This window comes from Sminthopsis crassicaudata, chromosome 3 (assembly GCF_048593235.1).
Source record: "Sminthopsis crassicaudata isolate SCR6 chromosome 3, ASM4859323v1, whole genome shotgun sequence".
Taxonomy (NCBI): Eukaryota; Metazoa; Chordata; class Mammalia; order Dasyuromorphia; family Dasyuridae; genus Sminthopsis; species Sminthopsis crassicaudata.
In genome coordinates this window covers 73,117,785-73,139,096 of record NC_133619.1, presented here as the reverse complement: position 1 = coordinate 73,139,096, position 21,312 = coordinate 73,117,785, and the positions used below count along the sequence as shown (strand labels likewise).

General features: G+C 35.0%; 1 protein-coding gene across 2 annotated transcripts in view; it reads right to left on the bottom strand.

The window, feature by feature from the left end:
- The window catches only part of ACADL (acyl-CoA dehydrogenase long chain), a 35,898-nt gene that overhangs the window by 10,937 nt on the left and 3,649 nt on the right, over positions 1–21,312 (bottom strand). The window contains exons 3-8 of one of the 2 annotated variants that reach the window (XM_074298811.1): positions 20,532–20,669; positions 19,418–19,582; positions 18,336–18,402; positions 17,027–17,191; positions 16,346–16,447; positions 10,968–11,081 (exon numbers count right to left, since the gene is read on the bottom strand). In XM_074298811.1, the coding sequence (XP_074154912.1) occupies positions 10,968–11,081; positions 16,346–16,447; positions 17,027–17,191; positions 18,336–18,402; positions 19,418–19,582; positions 20,532–20,669 (751 nt within the window). The remainder of the gene's footprint in view (positions 1–10,967; positions 11,082–16,345; positions 16,448–17,026; positions 17,192–18,335; positions 18,403–19,417; positions 19,583–20,531; positions 20,670–21,312) is intronic. The other variant, XM_074298812.1, reaches the window with a different exon arrangement.

Here is a 21,312-nt window from a genome sequence, read left to right as displayed (position 1 = left end):
TCCAAGTATTTTCCTTCATTCTATTTTCTCCCCTGTTCTCTCCTTTTAACCTGTACACCTCCCCCAAATTCCATCCATCCCTCTATTAGCTCCCTCACCCCTTATCTTCCTGCCTCCCTACTTTCCTGCATAGTAACATAGATTTCTATACCCAAACTGAATGTACATACTCGTTAGAGTCAGGGATAGATCTCAAGGGCAGGGTATGAGGCACTCAGAGGCTTATTCTGCCTGAGCCTGAGCATTGAAGGTATTGAGTAAACCTCATTAAAGAGGAAAAGCCTCCTCGCTCTTGCTGATCATGCTCAAACTCATGCACTCTCAGTCATGTGACTAGGGGACTATAAAAAGGGGGTTGCAGAAGACAGGAGGGAACTCGAGGGAACTCCAAGGAAGAAAGATGGGAACTCCGGAAGGAATGCTAGAGGGAACTTAGGGAACACTATGTAAAGAGTTAGACCTGTTGCTGCATACTTGAGTGGCTCGGGTGTTCTGTGGGGGAACTTCTAAACAGGTAGCTCTCTGATTGAGATAATCAGAGCCAGAGACATCCAAAGACCTGAGTAAGGTAAGAAACCAGTTGACCCCTGCTGAGGTAAGCAGCTGGGAGTTAACCCATACTTTTTCCTCTTTGTGCCAATTTTAAGATATCATATTTTAGGTCTTCTGGTCCTTTAATGTAGAAGCTGCTAAATCCTGTGTTTTTTGTGTTTTCTTTACCAAACTATTGACTTGTTTTTCATGATATTTATTTGGCAGCACTCTAATTTCTTTTTCCAATTTTTTCTCTACCTCTTTTGCTTGATTTTAAAATCCTTTTTGACCTTTTTCATGGCTTGAAACCAATTAATATTCTTGGAGGCTTTAGATACAGGAATTTTGACTTTGTCTTATGAGTATATGTTTTGAACTTTTTTATCATCACAATAATTTTCTATAGTAAGAATTTTTTTTTTGCTGTTTGCTTTATTTCCAGCCCATTTCTTGATTTTTAACTATACTAACATGGAATTCACTTCCCAAGTGAAGCACTGTCCCAAGCTTCAGATTTTTTTGTGCAGTTGAAATTTTGACTCTTCCGACATATATGTGCCAAAATGTTTGTGGCAGCTCTTTTTGTTGTAGCTAGAAACTGGAGGATGAATGGATGTCCATCAGTTGGAGAATGGTGGGGTAAATTGTGGTATATGAAGGTTATGGAATATTATTGCTCGGTAAGAAATGACCAGCAGGAGGAATATAGAGAGGCCTGGAGAGACTTAAATCAACTGATGCTGAGTGAAATGAGCAGAACCAGAAGATCACTGTACACTTCAACAACAATACTGTATGAGGATGTATTCTGATGGAAGTGGAAATCTTCAACATAAAGAAGATCCAACTCACTTCCAGTTGATCAATGATGGACAGAAACAACTACACCCAGAGAAGAAACACTGGGAGGGGAATGAAAATTGTTAGCACTAATATCTGTCTGCCCAGGTTGCATGTACCTTCGGATTCTAATGTTTATTGTGCAACAAGAAAATGATATTCGCACACATGTATTGTACCTAGACTATATTGTAACACATGTAAATGTATGGTATTGCCTGTCGTCGGGGGGAGGGAATAGAGGGAGGGGGGGTAAATTGGAAAAATGAATACAAGGGATAATATTATAAAATATATATATATATATAATAAAAAAAAAAAAAAAAAAAAAAAAAAAAAAAGAAATTTTGACTCTTCCAAGGTGATATGATCTAGGGAGAAGTGTGTTTTCTTCTCTCCTGAACTGTGTGTTTGTGAGTGACCTGAAACACTTTGGATAGAGCACCAACCTTGAATTCAGGAGGACCCGAGTTCAAATCTGGTCTCAGACACTTAACACTTCCTAGCTGTGTGACCCTGGGCAAGTTACTTAACCCCAGCCTCAGGGGGAAAAAAAAACAAAAACAAAAACAATCATAAATCAAACCCTGATTTTTTAGTATTGTGATATCATTTCAGAGTACTCAGGTGCTGGTTCAAGCTAGTTCTAATACACCCCTGAGTCTACAATCCAGCATCCTTTCTCCCTTTTGATCCTTTCACAACCAAGTAGCAACACACACACACTGCTAGGAAGTGAGAGCTCCCTGACACTAGATTACTTGTTCCTTTCATTTGATTTGTATGCAACCCAGCATGACTGCAAGTTTTTGATTATTTAATGCTTTAGAAGAGAATAAAAGAAATAAGAGAGAGAAGAATTAGGTAACTACTTAAGAATTCAGACATGGAGAAAGCTATTTGTTTGAACTACACGGAGATGGAGGAGGCAAAAGACCATAGATGAAAGCAATTTTCACATTGCTAGGAGTTAGTTGTATGTATTTTTATAGGAACAAAGGGCAAGAGCTAATTCAAACCTCAAAAATCAAACTCCATGTTTTAGGGACATTGAAAATGTGGCCACGGTAAACTAAATGATTTGTTTGAGGTCACACAAGACGTAAATAATAAATAAAGGATTTAAACCCTCTGATTCTAAATCCAGCACTCCTGGCCTTCAATCTTCCCTTTTACCTTATTGAGTAGTCAGTTCCTCATAAATGGAAGTCTTAAAGCAGAAGATATATGATCATTTGTTGGCAATTATGACTTAGCTAAAGGTTTGATTGCTGAGGTATCCTCCAAGTTTGTGATTCTAAGCACCATTCTGCTAAAACCAAGATCTGTGAGGTCCCCAATGACTTAACAATTATTAATAAAGTTTTTTTTTTACTCTATCCTCATCCTTCTTGCCTTTTCTGTCCCATTTGACCATCATTATTTATTCTTTTTCCTCTTAGACATTCTTTCTTCTGTTCACCTCAGTGACATCGTTCTTTATGGTTCTCAGGTTCTTTTACCAGCTTTCCACTTTTAGTTGCCATTACTATTTTCTCATCTCACCTCTAAGCATAAGGTTCTCAAAAGATTCTGACCTTGGCAATCTTTTCAAATTCTATGTGCTCTTAAAAGTCATGTATTTAATTATCACTTCTATATAGAGACTCCCAAATATAGAACCATAACTTCTCCCATGAATTTCAGTATTGAATTTCCACATTTCCATTAGATATATCTACATAGCTTTCCATTAAAAAAAAACTCATAACTCAATATTAATTTGTTACCTTTCCCCCAAAACTGAACCTCTCCTAATTTCCTAGTCTCTGAATATAAAATCACCATTTAACTTGTCCCTCAGGGTAAAAATCTCTTGGCTATTCCTTCTCCCTCAAAGTCCTTATTCAATCATTCACCAAGTGCTTAACTCTCCCTGCCTTTCACTTCTCCTTGCTTTAATCTATCTCTCCTACAATTGCCAAAATAATCTTTCCAGGTCTGACCTTTGAATTCCCCTTTTCAAACTGAAAGCTCAGTCTCTTATTCAAGACTCTATACAAACTGGCTTTAATTTACTTTTTAGGTTTATTTGCATAACTACCCTTTATACTCTACTTTCTGAACAAGCAAACTGTTACTTGCTTCCTAACTTTATCTTGCCCACTCATAGCTCTTATTATATCTAAAAAAATAAATAGCACAAAACAAAAAAAGCATAGCTCACAAAGCTTAGTGTGCAGATCAGATAAAGAAGTTTGACTTATTTCTAATAAGGCAGAAGAGCCTCAAATAAGTCTCTGTGAACCATAGAATCTTAGATCGATAGTTATAGATTTAAAAATGACCCAAGAAGCTAAGCCCTTATTTTTATGAGTGGAAAATTGGGACATAGGTAAGTTAAGTTCATACAGATAGTATCAGAAATAAAATTTGAACTCAGATCCTGACTCCAGAGCTAGGATTCTTGTAAAAAATAAAATAGTTTTAAAAATTTTTTCCAAATACATGAAAAGATAATTTTCAACATTCACCTTTGCAATACTTTGTTTTCCAAATTTTTCTCCCTCCCTCTCTTCTTTCTCTCCTCTCCTAGATAGCAAGCAATGCACTATAGGTTTAGCATGTGCAATTTCTTCTATACATATTTTCACATTCATCATGTTGTGCAATAAAAATCAGATAAAAGGGGGTGGAGAAAGAACATGAAAAAGAAGAAAAAAAAAAAACAAGCAAACAAATACCATCACAAAAAAAAGGTGAAAATACTATGCTTTGATCCACATTTAGTTCCCATAGTTCCCTCTCTGGATGCAGATGGTACTTTCCATCACAAATCAATTGGAATTGCCTTGAATCACATCATTGTTGAAAAGAGCCAAATCCATCATAGTTGATCATCACTTAATTTTGTGCTATGTATAGTGTTCTTTTGGTTCTATTTATTTCACTTAGCATCATTTCATGTAAATATTTCCGGGTTTTTCTAAAATCAGCCTGTATCATTTCTTATAGAAAAATAATATTACATTATATTAAGATACCATAACTTATTCAACCATTTCCCAACTGATGGGCATCCATTCAATTTCCAGTTCCTTATCACTGCTAAAAATATTTTTTCATATGTGGGTCCTTTTCTTTCTTTTATGATCTCTTTGGGATACAGATCCAGTAGTGAGACTGCTGGATCAAAGGGTATGCATGGTTTTTACATTTGGGCATACAAAACTAGGATTCTTTCCATTACAATATGCTTTTTTACAATGGACTGATTATCAGTAATTTTTGTGAACACATAGAGCAGAAAATGAAGACCAGTTTGGGTAAATTATCACTTATTTGTAGTTGCCCTTGGAAGCAGGGAAGGACAGCTTGTCTTTTTTTAATGAAAGAACAGAGCTTTGAGTATGTGTTATTAGTCTTAATAATTTGTCATTAGCTTTAGAAAGGGGCAGAAAAAGGGATATGTTGCTAATCTGCAGAATGCTGAATAATGAATGGGGAGGGAGAGAACTGTAACATGCTTGCTCAATTCATCTAAAATGAATGGCTCTTTTATCTATTTCTCCTTATTTCTTCCATATCTTTATTCCTTCAAGTTTTAGGCCTTCCACCACAACCTTCTGGAATTATTCTTATTATTTTATTTGACCTCTTCTATTACATGTACCTATCTTAAAATAACATCTACTTGGGGAAGGTACTAAAAATGAACAATGAATGGGCCCAGAACTGAATAAGAAGAAATGAGTGGAATGAAAGGCATTCAATAATTCCAACCTGCTCCCTAATCCAAAAGCCCATCTTTTTCCATTTGTCAATAAACATTTGTTAATGTTTTGCTATTCCTTCTTCCTCCTAGTCCTCACTGAATCATTTGCTAAGCTCTTGACTTTTGCAATAGCCTCCAAATTATTCTCTATGATACTAAGTATTTTTCTCCCTGCTTTAATCCATCCCTTACACAATTATCAAAATAATCCTAATTATTTTGATCTTTGTATTCTCCTCCTCAAAATCCAAATTCAGTCTCTCATTCACTGTATTAAGCCCTGGAGGTATAAAGAAACATAAAAAAGATACCCCCTGCCCTTGGGAGCTTATCATCTAATAGGGAACTTACCAACATGCAAACAAGTTATATAACAGGTAAATTGGAAATAAAGTGTTTAAAGGTGGGCTTTAGCTGCCACTTGAAGGAAGTTACAGAAGCCAGAAACAGGAGACAGAGATGAGGAGAAGACATTCTGGGAAGGAAAACAACTAGTGAAAATGCCTCAAGTTGAGAGATAGCATGGGGGATAGAATGGGGAAAGGCAGAGTGTACATAGTGTAGGAAGATTAGAAAGGTGAGGGATATGGGTGGGTTGACCAGGTTATGAAGGGTTTTGAATATCTAAATGTGGATTCTGTGTTTGATCCTGGGGTAATAGGGAGTCAATGGGCTTTATTATGTGAAGTACGGACAAAGGATAAAATGATCAGACTAATTCTTTAGGAAGATCTACCCTCCATTGAGCTATCAAAGTAATCTTCCAGAGAAGATCACCAAGTCCAACAGCATTGAGGAAGAACAGAAAAGGGCACAGTATAGACCCTTGGGAAATGCTTATAGAAACCAATGTTCTTATAATGATAATCTGCGGCTATATGTTCATGAAATAAAGGAACCTTCATAGGAACAAGACTGAATATCTGAAAGAACAATAGGTAGCTGCTCATAGACTCATAGCTGCTCATGAGACAATGCTCATATCCTATGGGCTGTAGTATATTGCCAATGGGGTAGGGGTACTCGAACAAAATTAAGGAGCACAAAATATATCCTCTAAGACAATATTCTGAATATATGCAAAACACACACACACACACACACACACACACACACACATATATACATATATATATATATGTATATATATATATGCAATACATTTACATGTATACATGTATATTACAGTCTCTTCTCGTGACTCATTTTCCTAGTGTTTGACATCCTTGGATATAACCTTCTTCAATCTCTTTTTCATGTTTTTTTCTGAGAGTACAAAGGAGAACACAGGTCCATGGAGAAAGTAAACACCCAACTAAAAAGCCTTGAGCAATCTGAAAGCTACAGAAATAAATGTTTTTTCTTGCTATTAAACAATAAGCAAAGCATTTGAGTGTGAAATGTCATGGTTTTCTGTTCATGTCATTATAATCTTAGATTACCTATTCTCACAGGGCATGGTTTGGTTGCTTAACTCACATTTGAATTTTAAAAAATATTTCACATTTTAATTGGTTTTTATATCACCTTGATTTATGAATTTACTTCCTATACAATCATCCCTTGTAGAATAAAAAAAGAGGGGAAAAAAGCAGTCCAGCAAAACTGGCATACATCAATTGAGTCTGACAGTATATGTAACATTTCATACCCACAATTTCCAAACTCTGCAAGGAAGATTAATTCAATTTTTTTATTTGCATAGAAATCTATAGAAAATATGGCTTAAACAGTGCTTTTAATGTGAATGAAAGATGATGGGGAGTCACTGGGAGGTTTTAAGCATATAAATGACTGAAAAGGTTTTCTTTCAATCATTCTAACATTTATCAAATGCTTACTATGTTCTGTCTGACTTAAGATCTACAAAGATAGAGAAAACAAACTCTCTAACATAATGGCAGGACATCAAGCTCCAATTTCTTGGTGGATACCTATTGACCAAAACTCTACTCATGGCTAGAAAACCAATTAATTATTGCAGTGATATTAAGAAGAATCCACTGGATATTAAATGAAAAAAAGAGCAGATGGAAAACTGGAACCAAAGCAGAAGGAAATCACATTATATAACAGCAGTCTACTTTAGGTAAAAATTGGACTAGCTAGTTTCTGAGGACTTACATCTCTTAGATTCTTGGATCTTCATTCTCTTCAAATTTTAGATGAGAAATAATCAGTGTTGTATACAGCAAAAGCATCCTTTATCTCCTCTAAGTACCCTCATAAATAATTAAACATATTTTTAAAAGAAAAAGAATACTTCTATATTTTTAAACAAATACAAAAAATACATTTAGGGAAAATAAAGATAGTTTTACTGTAAGTGATATTTATTATTCCTTTAAAAATGAGAGTCAAGACAGTGGAGAAAAGCCAGGAAATTGCCTGAGTTCTCCCAGTTTCCCTTAGAAACAACATTAAATCAAGCCTCTAAATGGATTCTGGGGCAATACAATCTACAAAAAGACAGAGTGAAACAATTTTACTGCTTAAGATAACTTGGGAGGATTTCAAGAAAGGTCTGTCTCACTTGAGTGCAACCCAGTACAGATGGTGACTAGGCAAACCAGGGGAGGCTCTTAGACACAGCACAGATCAACAATGGAGACCACTCAGTTCTGGCTTGGTAGACTAGTACCAGACCAAGGCAGCTGTGGGACTTCTAGCCCAGCACAGAAGGTAAAATGCTATTCTCAGAAATCAGGCCATAGCAGGGGTGACTAGACTGAGGCACCCCAGTACAATGAACAAGCTACTTACAACCTAAGACCCAGCCCACAAAGTTAACGAGCAGGCCCATGCCCCCCAAGCACAAGAAGTTTGGAACAGTGCCCCCGCCATGTCCCAGAAACATAGGCTCAATTTTAAAAGTCACAAACAGGCAAAAAAAAAATTAAATAAAAGCAAGAAACAAAACAAAACAAAAAAATTAACCTTGACCATATAAAGCTACTATGGTGACAGAGAAAATCAAAACACAAATCCAAAAGAAGACAACACTGCCAAAATACTTAAGGTGAAACCTCAAAGGCAAATATGGATCAGTCTCAAGTCCAAAAAGCCTTCTTGGAAGAGCCCTCAAAGTATTTTAAAAGTCAGATAAGAGAGATAGAAAAAAAAAATGGGAAAAGAAATAAGATGTATGCAAGATAACTTGAACCCCCAACCAAAAACTAAACTTGAAATTCTAAAATTTAAAGGAGAAATCAATAATATTGAAAGTTAAAAAAAAAACTATTGAATTAATAAATAAAACTAAGAGTTGGTTTTATGAAAAAGCCAATAAAATAGATAAACCTTTGGTAAATCTGATCAGAAAAAGGAAAGAGGAAAATCAAATTGTTAGTCTTAAAAATGAAAAGGGGGATTTTTCCACCAATGAAGAGGAAATTAGAGAAATAATGAGTTACTTTGCCCAACTTTATGCCAATAAATTTGATAACTTAAGTGAAATGGATGACTGCCTCCAAAAATATAGGCTTCCTAGATTAACAGAGGAGGAGGTAAACTGCTTAAATAGTCCCATTTCAGAAAAAGAAATAGAACAAGCTATTAATCAACTCCCCAGGAAAAAATCCCCAGGACCAGATGGATTTACATGTGAATTTTACCAAACATTTAAAGAACAATTAGCCCCAATGTTATATAAACTATTTGAAAAAATAGGGGATGAAGGAGTCCTACCACACTCCTTTTATGACACAGACATGGTACTGATATCTAAACCAGGTAGGTTGAAAACTGAGAAAGAAAACTATAGACCAATCTCCTTAATGAATATTGATGCTAAAATCTTAAATAAGATATTAGCAAAAAGACTTCAGAAAATCACCCCCAGGATAATACACTATGATCAGTCGGATTTATACCAGGAATGCAGGGCTGGTTTAATATTAGGAAAGCTATTAGCATAATTGACCATATTAATAATCAAATTAATAAAAACCATATGATCATCTCAATAGATGCAGAATAAGCATTTGATAAAATACAACATCCATTCCTATTAAAAACAACTGATTTCAGAAAGGCCTGGAGAGACTTACATGAACTGATGCTGAGATCATTATATACTTCAACAACAATACTATATGATGATCAATTCTATTGGACATGGCCCTCTTCAACAATGAGATGGACCAAATCAGTTCCAATAGAGCAGTAATGAATTGAACCAGCTACACCCAGCAAAAGAACTCTGGGAGATAACTATGAACCACTACATAGAATTCCCAATCCCTCTATTTTTGTCTGCCTGCATTTGTGATTTCCTTCACAGGCTAATTGTACACTATTTCAAAGTCCGATTCTTTTTGTACAGCAAAATAACTATGGACATGTATACATATATTGTATTTAATTTATACTTTAACATATTTAACATGTATTGGTCAACTTGACATCTGGGGGAGGGGAAAGAGGGGAAAAACTAGAACAAAAGGTTTGGCAATTGTCAATGTTGTAAAATTACCCATGCATATATATTGTATTAAAAAACAAAACAAAACAAAACAAAAACTGCATACCCAGCAGTGCCATTACTATGTCTGTATCCCAAGGAAATCATAAAGGAGGGAAAAGGACTCACATGCACAAAAATGTTTGTAGTATCTCTTTTTGTGATAGCAAAGAATTGGAAAAGGAGTGGATGCCTGTAATCTTCTTGTCTAAAGTGTAATTTTCTCTGAGAGCAGGTTTCTTGGGGGTACTTCTGGAGGCAGCCTCAGTTTCAGTTCAGAGTAATAATCACCTCAAATGCAGTCAGCTGTTAAAGTCCAAATCCTTTATTGTGTCCTTCCTTGGGCCCAGTTAGCTTTCTTAGAAGCCTATCTCTCTCCTTGGTTCCGAGAGCTCTTGCCGCTAGTCCTTTGTCTCTTCTAGCTTCAGTCTCTAGCTCTGAATTTCTCCAGCCAGCACAAAGGTGGAAGTTGGAATGAATCTAACTTCCCCTCCAAGAGAGTGGGCTTATGGGCTTCTGACTTGTGAATCTCCCAAAGTCAATCCTAGTTGAAGCTCCTCGCTTATATATGCTCTTTAAAGGTGTGAACTCTAATGTGTTAACTAAGTACATAGGCATTGCCTCTATCAATTCCAGTGACTTAGCACATTGTTTCAAGTTCTGGCCCATAACAGATGTCCATCAATTGTGGAATGGCTCGACAAAGTTATGGTGTGTGAAAGCAGTAGAATATTATTGTTCTATAAAAATGATGAACAAGCTGATTATAAAAAGGTCTGGAAAGAGTTGTATGAAGTGATGCTGAGCAAAACAAGCAGAATCAGGAATACATTGTACATGATAACAGAAAGAATGTGTGATGATCAACAATGCAAGCATTAGTTCTTCTCAATAGTTCAGTGATTTGAAGCAAACCCAATAGACATTGGACAGAAAATACTATCTGCATCCAGAAAAAGATCTGAAGAGGCTGAATATAAATTAACATATGCTATAGTCACTTCTTTTTTCTGTTTTTTTTTTAAATCTCTCCCATGGTTTTTCCCCTTTTGCTCTAATTTTTCTCTCTCATCATGATTCATAAAGGAATGTGTATTAAAAATAAACTTACCCCAATAAAAACAATAAAAATAAGGTACCAATTCGCATAGTAAATACACAGAGCAAGATATTAAAAATTGTTTAATCTGGGGCAGCTAGGTGGCACAGTGGATAGAGCACCAGCCTTGAATTCAGGAGGACCGGAGTTCAAATCTGGTCTCAGACACTTAAGACTTCCTAGCTGTGTGACCCTGGGCAAGTCACTTAACCCCAGCCTGGGGGGGGGGGAGGAGGGGAGAGGGGAGGAAAAGGGGGAATTGTTTAATCTAAACTTGCCTGTATATGTGCAACTGTTTTCCCAAAAGCTTTTCTCTGTTTGACATAATTCCTAGTTTCTTCAAACATAAATTCACATGCAGAAATGGCTATGTCAGCAATCAGTAACCTTTCCTGTAAACAAAAGAGAACACAATATAATTCTTGATAATTTTTAATTATAATTAACTACCAAAATAAATTTAATAACTAAATCCTAGAACTCTATTTTTTTTGGCATTTGTGAGAAAAAAAAGCCCTTTAAAGGAAAAACTAATATATCAACAATTATTTATTAAATGCCTATTGTGTGATAGACACTTGTGTTAGGGAGTGGCAAAACAAAAGCAAGTACTTCTAAGTATCTGGATGAAATCCCTGGCCCATTCCTTCAATTCAGATACTACACTTGGATTCATTATAACTATTAATGGATGAAAATAATCAAATCTGTATTACATTTAGCTAATAAATACTTATTTGTTCAGTTGCTTTTTCAGTCATGTCTTACTCTTTGTGTTCCCATTTAGGGCTTTTTTTGGCAAAGACACTAAAGTGGTTTGCCTTTTTTTTTCTCCATCTCATTTTACAGATAAGGAAACGGAAGCAAATGGAGAAGTGACTTGCCTAGGCTTACACAATTTATAAGTGTCTGAGGCCAGATTTGAATTTGGGAAGACAAGTCTTCCTAACTTAATGCTACTCAAGTATTACTTGCCAGACACTGTGCTATGACCTAAAATAGCTCCTGACCTCAACATGCTTCCATTCTCTTAGTGGGTATAATATAGAATTTTTGTAGTGTCCCAAAAGCCGATTGAAGTTTTAACCTTTAATAATCTTATTAATTATTAAAGGCAAACATTATAATATAAATATTACTTTAATTTTTATTCTTCACTATCATATAAATATTAATAATAAAAATAAATACAATACAATTATAATGTAAGTATTAAAAAAAGCCATGGTATCTAATACTCCAGCAAGAATGCATAAAGGACTTGGTCTCAGGAGTTATCTAGTTTTAAATCTTAATAAGCTTAAAGCTGCACTAAAACTTTTGGGATATCACATATAGTTACAAAAGAAACAAAATGATTTTTTAGTAGAGAGAGCCCTGACAGCTGAGAGGATTAATAAAGACTTCATTTAGAAAGTAGCACTTTAGAGGATGAAAGAACTTTGTGATTCTAAGAGATGGAAGCAAGGTGGAATTATAATTCAAGATACAGAAGACAATAACCAGTGCAAAATCATGAAGATAGGAAATGGTGTGTTGGGTATTGGGAATATCAGATAGGTCCATTTGACTGAACCATATAGTGTATGATGAAAAAAATCATGTGTAGTAAGGTTGAAAGGTTGCAGTCACATTCTGAAGGCTTGAAATGCCAAACAATAGTTGTATTTATTTCTAGAGGCAATGGGGATAGGTGAGACATTTGCATGGTGATGATAACTATATAATTTGGAGATAATAAGTTGCAAATAAGAGAGTATAGAAAAAGAAAAAGAAGAAGAGTCAAGAAAGAACCTTGAATTCTACTTCCTTGAAAAGGTATGATATCAATGAAGATCCAAAGGAGCCTGAGACAAAGTGGTAAGACAGGGAAATGGAGAGCCAAGAGAAAATCATGTCATGAAAATCCAAAAGGAAAAGATTATCCAGGTTAAGGTGATAGAATAATGCCAAATGCTATAGAAAGGTGAAGGGGATGAGGACTGTTAAAAAATGTTATTTTATTTGGCGGTTAAAAACTAAAGAACAAGGAAAGTTTTCTCTTTTGTGGACTTCAGCCACTTTTGATTGTACTGCCTTTTTGTCATTGTATTTATTAACAATCTGCTCCTAAAATGGGGACTTGATCTATCAAACTCCACATGGAACAAATACTGATGACCTATCCAGAGGCCAAATGAAGCAACCCAACATGCACAGCCTAACCTCTATCTAACAGTACCTATCTCAACTCTACAACTCACAGTCTCAGAAGATGACATTTTATTTTAATTCTACCTCTAACATTTACTACCATTATGAACATGGACAAAGTCATTGAACTTCAGTTTCCTTATCTTTAAAATGGAAATAATGTATATAAAATAAATACATATACATATACATTAAACTCTATAAATGCATATAAATGTACATAAATGTCTATAAAATAAACCTTAAAGCACTATAATAAATATTAACTATTATGTTTGAAAATGCTCTCTAAAACTTCAACTAAGAAAATGATTTTATCTATATTAATTATTTACAATTATTTATTGACATCCAATATGATTTAGATGACATTTCTATTCTGGCAATCCATTCTAATTTTGCTTTTTAAAATACTATCAAATTAAGGACAAGCACTTAGGAAGGCCTACCTGTTCTCTAAAAATATCCTTGATAAGAATGCATCAATTTGTAGGCAAATTATTCTCATAAAATGTCATGCATATGGTAAAACAGAGGTTGGCAGCTATTGATATTCTCTCTTTTCTGAGACTTTTTTTGGAGGTATTAATAAGGTAGGAATTTCCTCCCATGCCTTTCAAATCTTCTAAAGATATCATAAATTTTTTCCCAAACATCTTCATAATTTTGTTGCCTCTAGTGTGGATCTCTTCCATATATACATATAGATATTTAATCTAATTTAGTTGCTTTTCCTCTCTTTTTCTCTTCAGTGCTATTCCTAACCTCTCTGGGACTATGATGTGAGAGTCAAGTATGGTGTCTCTCTATCCTTAAAGGCGAAATGTGTCTATTATAAAAACTCTTGGAGATCCTTTCTGTTTTTCTTCTATTTTCTTTCATTTTTCTCCTTCCATTTTCATATTTACTAAATTCTTCCTATGATGATTTTACTTAATTGAGTCTATTGATTTTATATGCCTTTGTTTTTATTTATTTGGGGACAGCTTTTCTTTCTGACCAATTCCCAATCTCTGGTTTAAGAGCTTCTTAAACTTTTTCTACTTCTGTCACCACCACCTAGTCCCACCACTTTGCCAAATGAGCTCTGGGCAAGCCTCCTTCCCCATATCATAAATTTTTCTTTACAACCTCCTATGTTAAATTGGACTTGAAAAATGTCTCACTCTGATCTTTTGTTGGCTCTGCCACTCTAGAATTTGATTGATGGTGTTAAAGTTGTTTAGAGGGAAATATTGGGAGACCTTAAACGAGTGCTTCTCTATTCTGCCATCTTGGCTCCACCCTCAAAAGTCCCTCTCTTTCCTTAACCTCTTTCCCTATTACTTCCCTACAGGATAAGATGAATTTCTTTACCCAACTGGTTATTTACATGTATTCTTTCCTACTTGAACCAGCTCAGATGAGAGTGAGTTTCAAGTGTTGCTTGTTTCCTCTCATTGCCCCATCTCCATTGTATAAATGTAGATCCTATTTATGTGAGAATTTTCCCAATTTTTCCTCTCCCTGGTCATAATAAAGTTCTGAAGAGGATGACAGTGTATCATCTTTCTATATAATAAGGTAAACAGTATAACTTTTCTTAGTCCCCTTTTTAAATTCTTTTTCATATTTGCCTTTTTATCCTTTTCTTGAGTCCTGTGTTTATTAGATTTTCTATTCAGCTTTGGTCATTTTGTTTAAGAATGCTTAAAAACTCTCTATTTCATCAATTATCCATTTCCCCCTCAGATAGGTTTTGCTATTCTTTGTTGTAATCCTAAATCTTTAACCTTCTGGGATATATTCCAAGATTTTCATTCTTTAATTTTGGTTGCCATTAAATCTTCTGTCATCCTTATTGTGGTTTCTTGGTGCATAGCAATTTGCAGTATTTTCTCTTTGACTAAGAAATTTTAGATTTTGGGTGGGAATATTCACTTTGAGGTTTCTTTCAGGAGATGACCAGTATATTCTTTCAATTTCTACTTTTTCTTCTGGTTCTAAGATATCTACATAGTTTTCCTTTTTAATTTCTTCAAATGTGATATCTAGGCTCTTTTTATGTTTGTGGATTTTAGGCAGATTAATGATTTTTAAATTCTCTTTCCTTCAATCTATTTTCCACCTCAGTTTTTTTCTGTCAGATATTTTATATATTCTTCTGTTGTTCATCAGTATTTTCTTTCCTTCTTTATTATTTATGTTTCACAGAGGTAAGATCTTTCATCTTGTCAATTCTATTTTTATTTTCCTTAGGAAAGTTTTGTACTTCTTTTACCCTTGCTATTAACTCTTTTATTCATAAATTCTTGGTTAGCTCTCATTTCTTTTCCCATTTTCCCCACTACCACATTTAATTGTTTCCTTAATTTTTTTTCTTCTAAAAATTTTTTGCTAGCTCTTGCTTTAACTCTTCTAAGGATTCTTATTGTGTTTGTGTCCAATCTGCATTTTTCTTTGAAGCTTTGCTTATAGATATTTTCAAGTCATTGCCTTCATTTGAGTTTGTGTTTTGATATTCCCTATTGTTATAGTAGCTTCTTTATGGCTGAGTTCTTTGTTTGTTTGACTTTGACATTTATATTAGTATTGTGCTCTAGTCTTCTAGGAGAGAATGTCTGATTTATGTGCCTGCTGCTTTCACAGTTTGGTCTAGGGGCCTACAATTTTTCGGTGCTTCCAAAATGGCATAATCCAGGAAAAAGTATGTTCACTGCCCTCCTGGTCTGAGCTCTGCAAGTTCTTTTATCTGGCTTGGGTCTATAGGCTTCAGAAGAATGCTGTTGGCCTCAGGCATTGTTAGCCCTCCTACAAGGTTCTAAAGATTCAGAACAACTGAATTGCTGGCTTCCCGTGGGTCTTAGTTTTCTGTCTTGGTTTTTCCATTGCAGGGTGAAGTCATGTTATGCTATATTACAGCCTGGAATTTATTTTGTGTTTATTACTCAGTTAGGGCCCTATGATTAGTCACTAATGAAATCATAGGTCTGCCCTGGTTTCTAATGCAAAACCAAATCATAGATACAGAGCTGCCAGATAGCACCCTTTCTAGCTTTATGTCCCAGTGTTCTTTGCTCTGGGTACTAGAATGTGCCCACATAGCCACTACTATTGCATAGTGAACTGTTTACTTTTTCTTAGCTTTCCCAATCAGAATTCATTCAGGTACTTTTCCTAAATTGTCAGGGAGTGGGTATGGATGGAGAGTTAGACAAAAATGCCGATGTTCATATTCCCATCTAGATTCTATCTTCCCATACAATTGATATTTCAATCCTAGGTGTCAAATATTCCCTAAAACATCCTTTTAACTTAGACCATGAATTTTCAGATGTCAAAAACAATAAAAGCAAATACAAAACACACCTCTAGCACACACTAAAAGCTTAATTAATCCTATTCTACTTCATATTAGTATTATATAGAGGTAGAAATACATTCTCCTATATATGATATAGATATAAATGCAAGCTGACCTTACCTGTGGGAGCTCTGCCATGAGGTAATAGAAACCTTTGTTTTCTTCTCCAAGTAGGGCACTTGCTGGCAAACGAACATCTTCAAAAAACAGCTCTGCTGTATCCTTTTTTAAAAGGATATAAACCAAGAGAAAAAATTATATTGTATGGCCACAATCTTTTTAAATGCAAAGAAATAATATATTTTCACATACTTACATGTGAAAAGAAGGACCAAAAATGTTGAAATATACTGAAATTTTTTACTTGGTGTGGGAGATTTAACATTTAAACACATTTAACATGATATATGGTGGGGGGAAATCATTTGGCTAAAAGTGATAGAGATAGTGAATATCTATGATACATGAGATGTGTTACAGGTTAATAATAATAATAAATAACAATAACAATAGTAGTTATATAGCACCTACAATGTGCAAAGTATTATCCTAAGTATCTTTATAAAACTTATCTCATTTGATCTTCACAACAACTCTGAGAGGTAGGTGCTATAATTAATCTCATTCTACAGATAAGGAAACTGAGCCAATTAATGCCTGTGATTTTTCTAAGACCACACAGTGTCTGAGGATAAATTTGAACTGAAATCTTTCTGACTCTAAATCCAGCACTCTGCCTACTGCCCAACCTAGAATGTTCAATATTAAATATTGTTATTAATTGCTTGAATTATGGCTTACCTGAGCTTTCAATCCCATTTTATGAAGCTTTCGTCCCTTGATGTAGCCTTTCATTCCATTTTCCACTAGGAAAAGACTAATACCATGGGCAGGAGAACGAGCTTCACGGTTTGTAATAGCAACGACAATCACTACATCACTCATCCACCCATTAGTAATGAAGACCTGTATAAAAACATACAACATCAAAACTCTTTAGAATGCTCCAGAGAGATAGTATAGTGTAATGTTAGGAATGCTGGCTTCATAGCAATAAAATTAGTTCAAGTCTCACTTGTGACACATCCTATCTGTATGATCCTGAAAAAGTAAAATTAACTTCTCAGTTGCTCTAGGAAATTCTCTAAGATGAAATGAAGGGGTTAAGTAGTATAAATACAAGCTCCACATACTGATGAAATCATAGGCCCAGTCTTTATTCCTGTCCTATAGTGTTCCAAGTCTGTGTGCTGAAAAGGAAGATGGCTATTTCATTCAGAATAAATCAAAGGTATTAGATGCCTGCTCCCACTTCTATGGAGTCAGCCAAACAATACTATACTTCATTTCTCAGAAAGGAATGTAAAGGAAAAGGTTCAAATACTGTCAAGAGCAAAGTCTTTCAATTTTTGATTTGCTAAGATTGCAAAAAAATGATAGGCATCACATTCTGTTTATGGACCGGGAACAATTATTCACTGGAAAGTTAGAAACCAGCCTAGAATGAAAAACCACAGAAAGAATTAGAGGCAAGGCCATATCACAGGACTGTGGCATTTATATTAACAATATTTAAAAGGTCAATTCTATGTAATTCAACAAGTTCTTATTATTAATCTTCTATGTCCCAAGAGGAAATAAGAGTTCAAAAAAAAAAATCATAGGTCCCTTCTCCTTGGGGGCAAATATATAAGTAGATATAAAATTCATTAAAAAAAAATACAAGGTAATTTGCATATGGGAAGGGAGAGGAAGCATGCCCAACTGGGAAATCCAGAAAAGTCTCTTATAGATGTTGGTTCTTGAGTTGAGCCTTAAGATGAATGAAACTATTATTACATTCAGGAGATGGGCTATAATGCATAAAGGAATATCAATTAGGCCAGTTTGTGAGTGAGTGAGAGGGAGTTATATGAATTTAGTATGGAAAGCTGAAGCCTTATATCTACAAGACAGATTTTTAGAAATACAAATACAATCAAGCAAGAGTCCCTGTCATGAAGGAATCCATATTCTAATGGGGAAATACAACATACACATAGGGCCTAAAAAGAGGGTAAGAGTTAGAAATCAGACTGAAATTGACACAGAAGTGCTACGTTTTACATACCTTGCTACCATTGAGAATCCAATCATTTCCATCTTTCTTTGCATTTGTTCTTACTCCCTGTAAGTCACTGTAATTGGGAAGAAAAATGGAAAATTTTTAAAAGAAATTGTTATCTCCACCTAATAAAAATTCAGTGACATAAATGATACAGAAATAACTGGCTATAAAACATGACAGGCAATTAATAACTAAGATGGATTTAAATATATTTTAAAAATGCTTTCACGGGCATAAAGGAAAATCATGTCAACTTTATGTTACAAAAATTATAAGCACTAGCATGACAAATGGGAAACTATGTTTAGAAGAATTGCACATGTTTAACCTATAGTGGACTGTTTGCTGTTTTAGGGAGGAAAGGGGAGAAAAAATTGGAACACAAACCTGTTTGTCTCAGTTTCCTCAACTGTAAAATGGGGATATTATAGAACAGTTAGCATAGTCTATCAGTTTTGGAGTAAATTTATGGTTTGTAATCATAGCGTAGGGCAACCAATGGAACAATGGGTAAAATATTAGGGCTCAAGACAAGAAGATTCAACTTCTTGAGTTCAAATCTGGCCTCAGATGCTTTCTAGCTGTGTAACCCTGGTTAAATCACCTAACACTGTTTGCCTCAGTTTCCTCATCTATAAAATGAGCTGGAGAAGGAAATGGCAAACTGCTCCAGTATCTCTGTCAAGAAAATGCCAAATAGAGTCATGGAGAACTAGACATGACTGAAATGACACAAAAATAACAACAAATTGGGGCAGCTAGGTGGCGCAGTGGATAGAGCACCAGCCCTGAATTCAGGAGGTTCTGAGTTCAAATTTGGTCTCAGATACTCAACACTTCCTAGCTGTGTGACCCTGGGCAAGTCACTTAACTCCAATTGCTTCAGCAAAAAACAAACAAAAAATAACAACAAATCATAACTTCATAGCTAGGGAAAGCAAACCCATAATTCTAAATCATAAATTGAATACTGAAATTTTCCCTAAAGAAATCTGTTAAAATATAGACCCTGAAATTCTTTGCAAACAAAGGTCATCCTCTGGCAAGACTGTTAAAAACAGCCAAAACTAAATTTATCAGCTTACCTTCCTGCCCCAGGTTCTGTCATAGCTATGGCCCCAATACATTTGCCAGCAGTCATCTCAGGGATAAAACGTTTAATCTGTTCTTCTGATCCATAGTTTGCAATATAGGGCATAACAATGTCTGAATGAAGACTAAATCCAGGGCCTGTACAATTTGAGTATGCTCTTAGAAAGTAAAGGAAAAGGGTGAGTGGGGAGAAGAGCAAGTGGGGAAAAAAAAATAATCCTAGACAAAACAGGTATTATTAAGGTTGCATGATTCTGATAATAATATTTCTTTAATATTTTGATAGGTCTATTATCTCATTCATATAGTTACTTTTCCCCAACCATGAAGAATTTAATCCATGGAGAACAATAAAATATTCTTCTCTATTTCTTGATATTGTATCACAAAATTGGGCAATTCCTCCCTCTCTCTGTTACTGGACAATTTTTTTCTTTTATTCTGATTATACTTTTTAACAAATAAAACTATGGGAGCAATCTAGGTGGTATAGTGCATAAAGTGCTGGCTCTGGAGTCCAGGAGGATCTAAGTTCAAATGTGACTCCAGACACTTAATACTTACTAATTGTGGGAGCCTGGGCAAATCACTTAGCTCCAAATGCTCCCCAAAATAATAAAAACATGAATAGTTGTTTTCTTTAAAGGATCAAATGTCAGTCTCATCAGTGGACTTTCATGAATATTTGATTAAGGTATTTTTAATAATTATTTTCAACATCTACAGATAGAGTAATTTATAAGACACTATGACCTTCCCATCTCTCCCATTCCCATCCCCTCAGTGATTTAATCTGAGTGTTCAAGTTTCAGAGGAAAATATGGCATTAATATCTGAAAATAGTTAAGGAGATGATGTGTCCTATCTAGTGGAAAAAACATTGGACTACAAGCTAGGAAGACTTAAGTGCAAGTATAACTTCATTACCATGTGAATAAGGGCAAGTCACATAGCATTCTGGGTCTCAGTTTCCCTATCAGTAAAATAAGGGATTACAATAAGTAATCCCTAAGGTCTTGTCTAGCTTTGCCACACTATGACTTATTATTTGTCAAAGAAATATCAATCAACATACTTAGTAAATAAAAATAAGAGTCAAATACTTACTGTTCCTCCCAGACAATGGATGCAGATAGCAGGTCTCCACCAATACCGCCATGTTTCTCTGCAATGTTGATACCTAGAAGTCCTTGTTTTCCAGCTGTTTCCCAAACTTCCCTACTTACCTCTCCAGCTTTCTCCCACCTGCAAATTGAAAAGAGTTCAAAAAATTTCCCAATTCTGAGGTCTTCTATTTTATTTATCTTCTAAAGGAGAAAGTCAATCTGTGCCATGATCAACACTTAATACAATTACTAGTTGTATCCGCCCCTATTTTTTTTTTCTTTCTTTTCTTTCTCTCCTCTCTTTCTTCTTGTCCTGTAGCTATGTTAGGCCTGGATGGTACTGAGTAGCAATTACAGGTGATGCCTGACCCTGTTGTTATCCCTTGGAGCTAAATAAAATGCTTTTTTTTTTTTTTTTTTTTTTTTTTTTTCTCTGAGCATTACAGGTTGTCATCCTAAACCATTACTGGCCTGAGAAAATGAGAGGACAAGACAAAAGCAAGGAATCCTGCCCTACAGTTCTAGCTGGAGAAAAGGAAGACAAGTAAGACTAAAAGTGGCTTCTAAGAAAATAGAGTCCTAAGAAATTCAGGCATTTGCTTATGAGTTATATTAACTAGCACAAATGCCAGTTGTGTATGCTCTAACCCTATTCTTTTTTCTTAGGCTAAAGAAAGTTCCATTGATTCTTATCATTTAATAGAAAATCAAACGGTATCCATAACTTGGAGAACAGGTAAATAATCAGATAGAATATAATGAAATATCATTATAGCATAAGA